At 30.9% G+C, this 5004-nt stretch overlaps 1 protein-coding gene across 1 annotated transcript in view; it reads left to right on the top strand.

The window, feature by feature from the left end:
* The window catches only part of LOC107694522 (E3 ubiquitin-protein ligase UHRF2-like), a 31622-nt gene that overhangs the window by 15323 nt on the left and 11295 nt on the right, over positions 1–5004 (top strand). Inside the window, exons 4-7 of the mRNA XM_016494222.1 lie at positions 3–293; positions 2056–2321; positions 2984–3202; positions 4868–4977. Coding sequence (XP_016349708.1) covers positions 3–293; positions 2056–2321; positions 2984–3202; positions 4868–4977 — 886 coding nt within the window. The remainder of the gene's footprint in view (positions 1–2; positions 294–2055; positions 2322–2983; positions 3203–4867; positions 4978–5004) is intronic.

A 5004-nucleotide genomic window follows, 5' to 3' on the forward strand; every position in this document is an offset into this window, starting at 1 on the left:
TCTTCGATTACAACGTTGGTCTTAACGACATCGTCCAGCTTCTCATCCGCTCACAGACGGACCCCCCGGATAGCCCCTCCCTGAACAACGGTGAGGGTGTGGCCTGTGCCGTAGCCCCGCCCACCACAGCATCTGTCCCCGCCTCAGCCACACCCACCACAACAGTCGTTTCCCCGGCAACCATCGCCAACAGCAACGGAAACGGGTCCAAACCCTGTAGTCCGGTGTCTGACAGCGAGCCGTCCACATCCAGCCGGACGCTCCTCATCGATCCCGGGATCGGACTCTTCAAAGTAAGAGCTTGCTCTGGATGTGACTTATAGTTCATCATATAACTATCATATCATATAAGAAATTATTGTGGAGTCTGTCGTCATTGACTCTTTACTTGTTACTCCTTAGATGGTAGGAAAATTACTTATTACAAAATTTACATACAGCTTATGGTGAATTATTGAGTTTTTTTTCCTTCACATTGTTTTTGTATTAATTCTAAAATAATATAAAATATTATTTTAATAATTACAATGTTTTAATTTTAATTTTATTATTATTTTTTTTTATATTTTAAATTTAATTTTGTTTTTTAAATATTTATTTATTATTTTATTAATTTAATTTAGCATTGATTAATTGTACTAAATTAACACATTAAATTGAACGTGCTACAAAATAATTTTATATGCATTAATAATGACAATAATATGTTTGATCGCTGTAATATAATTTAATATTTCGATTAGTCAGGTAGCAAAACCAAAGCATGAATTCTAACATATGAAATTATTATTATTATTATAATTAATGACAATAATAATAATCTAAAATATAATTTTAGTTTTTATATTAATTTTTATTTTTATTACATTGTTTTTTATTAATGTAATTTAAAATTAATTAATTGCATTTAAATTAACACATTAAATTGCTACGTGCCATGAAATATTATATGCATTAATAATAACAATAATAAATGTAATCTCTTTATTATCATTTAATATTTAGATGAGTCGGGTAGCAAAACCAAAGCATGAATTCTAACATATGGAATTATTATTATTATTATTTAGTCATGCATTATAATGTATTATTATTATAATTAATGACAATAATAATAATAATAATCTAAAAAATATTTTAATTTTTATCTTAATATTTATTTTTTATTTTTATTACATTGTTTTTTTTATTAATGTAATTTAAAATTAATTAATTGCCTTTAAATTAACACATTGCTGCGTGCTATGAAACATTATATGCATTAATAATAACAATAACAAATTTCATCTTTTTATTATTTTTTAATATTTAGAATTTACCAAAACCAAAGTGTGAATTCTAACATTTGGAATAATAATACTAGTGATAATAATTATTATTATTGTTAATAACAATAGAATTGTATAATAATAATAATTATTATTATTTAAAATATTATTTTCCTTATTTAATTGTTTTCGTATTTATTATGATGGTTATTATTATTATTATTCATGTCATTTTGTTTATGAAGGAAGTGATGCATTATATTTGTTACCAAATTCAGACGCTGGAGCACAAAAGCAGCCTTAAGTCGCTGGGGTATATTTGTAGCAATAGCCAACAATACATTGTATGGGTCAAAATTATAGATTTTCCTTTAATGCCAAAAATCATTAGGATATTAAGTAAAGATCATGTTCCATGAAGATATTTTGTACATTTCCTACCGTAAATATATCAAAACTTAATTTTTGGTTAGTAATATGCATTGCTAAGAACTTAATTTGGACAACTTTAAAGATGATTTTCTCAATATTTAGATTTTTTTGCACCCTCAGATTCCAGATTTTCAAGTATTGTCCTATCCTAACAAACCATACATCAATGGAAAGCTTATTTATTCAGCTTTCAGATGATGCATAAATCTCAATTTCACAAAATTGACCCTTATGACTGGTTTTGTGCTCCAGGGTCACAAATAATGTGTAAGTGTGTTATTCCTGCAGTGTAGGTGACCGTTAATCTCATAATGGTGAGCTGTAGCAGTGATGGTGTTCGCTCTGTGTTGTTCAGGTGAATGAGTTAGTGGACTGCAGGGACGTCAGCATCGGCGCCTGGTTCGAAGGCGTGATTGAGAAGGTCTCTCCTGCATCTAAAGCACAGAACAGCAGAGCTAGGGTCGGCCGGCCCAGCAAACGCACTAACAACAAGCTGGAGCCGGAGACGAGCGCCGCCCCTTCATCATCATCATCCAGCACAGCGCTAAACTCAGACGGCAGCGAACCGTCAACGTCCAAAACGGATCCAGCGCACGTCTCCTACCACATTAAATATGAAGAGTAAGTGCATCATGGGAAGGAAGTCTCTTTGTTTTTCCCTGCTTGTCTGGTTCTCATTGGAGTCCTACCAAACGGCAGCCAGTGTGAGCTTCTTGTTTATTGCTGTGAGGAGGTGCATGATGGGATGCGTTCTGAATTTGGTAAGTGTATCGATTCCGAGAGCAAAGCGCTCTCTGCTGCACTGCATGCTGGGAAACCGAGCTGAAGGGTGATGCTGATTGGGCATCTCTGGATTCATTTAGAGCAGGGGTTGTATATGTATTTCTACGGTACTTAAAATTATTTTAAGGTTTTTAGTATATAAATAAATAAATAAATAAATGTGTTTAATTTTTTAAACTAAAAAAAAAAATGGTTTATTTTGTCCCCACAACTATTGTTTATATATATATAATAAAAAAAAACAACATGAAACTGTCTTAAATAAAACATGTTTAAATAATAATATTGTTTATTTATTTAAATGTTAAAAACATACTGACATGTGAACTGACATCATATTTTTATTCTGTCTCCCAACATAGAAAAAACCTGTTTGGAAACAGTCATTATTGCAGTTGTTGTTGGTGGCGTGGTGTTGCTGCCAGCCGTTTATCGTCAGTCACTCGTTCATTCTTGAGTCTGTAGCTGATGACGGTGGTGTTTGTTTCTGCTGTCTGCAGTTATCCGGAGAACGGCGTGGTGGAGATGAGCGCGGGTGACGTTCGTCCGAGGGCCAGGACTCTGCTGAGCTTCGACCAGCTGCAGGTGGGTGACCTGGTGATGGTTAACTATAACCTGGAGAATCCCGAGGAGCGAGGCTTCTGGTACGACGCCAAGATCACGGCCCTCAACGCCGTCTCACGCACCAACAAAGAGATCCGCGTCAGGATTCTGCTGGGGTAAACAATCACGGCTAACCGCCAAAATAACTAGAAATATGTACATTATATGTTTTATGTTATATATATACACTACTGTTCAAAAGTTTGGGATCAGAACGATTTGTAATGTTTTTACAGGAGTGTCTTCTGCTCATCAAGGCTGCGTTTATTTGATCAAAAATACAAGAAAAAATGTAATATTGTGAAATAGTATTATGATGTAAAATAACGTTTTTCTATTTAAATATACATTAAAATCTAATTTATTTCTGTGATCTGCAGCTGAATTTTCAGCATCTTCAGTGTCACATGATCTTCAGAAATCATTCTTTACTGTTTTTTTCTGTATTTTTGATCAAATAAATGCAGCCTTGATGAGCAGAAGAGACTTCTTTAAAAAACATTACAAGTCTTACTGATCCCAAACTTTTGAACGGCACTGTATAAAAATATTTATATTATATAAGTACATAAATGATGACATATATATATATAACTATTAAAAAATGTACATTATACTTCTGAAAGTACTAGTAGTAGTAATATTAATAATAATCTAATAATTTATAACATTAATGCAATTTATTAAAACATTATTTTTAATGAATCTCACACAATCAAGAGATTTTTTTTGTCCATTTTTAAATGTATACGTTAAACCTCTGTTGTGCTGCTAAAAAAATGCACTGTTTATAACATTAATGCAATTTATTAAAACATTATTTTTAATGAATCTCACATAATCAAGAGATTTTTTTTGTCCATTTTTAAATGTATACGTTAAACCTCTGTTGTGCTGCTAAAAAAATGCACTGTTTTGTTGTGAACAGGCTTATAATAGTTAACTAAACTAAAACTATAACCTGAAACATTTTCCTTACTTGAAATAAAATAAACCTTAACTGAAATAAAATAAATAAAAACTTGAACTTATTTTATTTCAGCTAGTTGCCAAAGAAACGTTTCTCATTTTCATTTAGTTTAACTTGATGTACTAAAACAACTACAACTAGATCTTAAATAAAAATGAATACATATTATATAGACAAATAATATAAAAAAAATAATAAAAATGACAAACACAGTGAAATTACTAAAACTTTAACTAAAATGAAAATGGAAAATATAAAAGTAAAAACTAATGCAAAATATTAATAAAAACTGTAACAGTGATACTAAAATAACTGGTTTTGTGTGTTTTTTTGTATTTTCCTTAAAATAACAATTAATTAATTAATTATTAATATATAAATATTTAAAATATAATTTAAATAAATGTTTTAATGTAAAAAACATTGTGTTTTTGTATTTGTCTTAAAATAATAATTGATTAATTAATTATTATTAATATATAAATATTTACATTTATATTTAAATCAATGTATTAATGTTAAAAATTGTTTGTTTTATGCTTTAATTTGATTATTTATAAAATAGAAAAAAAATTTAAAAGCTGTCATAAGGTCCTATTATTTATACATTTTTAATAAATTATTCAATTGATTAGGTGTTATTTTGATTATTGAAATTTAATGTAATAACCATTACAATGGAATCCAGACAAATGGAAATATAAAACAGATTTCAGAGGTTCCTAGTGATTCATTAATCATTCCTCTGCGATTCTGATTCGTTCGGCCGTGTGATGTCACTGTGAGCTGGTGCTGTGATTGGTTGTTTCAGAGGACCAGGTGATGTGATTGGTGACTGTAAGCTGCAGTTTCTGGATGAGATTTACAGGATAGAGAAACCTGGAGCGCCGGGGCTGTCTGCAGCAGACGGCCCATTCAAACGTGAGCACACACACACACACTCACACA

Source organism: Sinocyclocheilus anshuiensis, unplaced genomic scaffold, assembly GCF_001515605.1.
Source record: "Sinocyclocheilus anshuiensis isolate Anshui unplaced genomic scaffold, SAMN03320099.WGS_v1.1 scaffold1031, whole genome shotgun sequence".
Lineage (NCBI taxonomy): Eukaryota > Metazoa > Chordata > Actinopteri > Cypriniformes > Cyprinidae > Sinocyclocheilus > Sinocyclocheilus anshuiensis.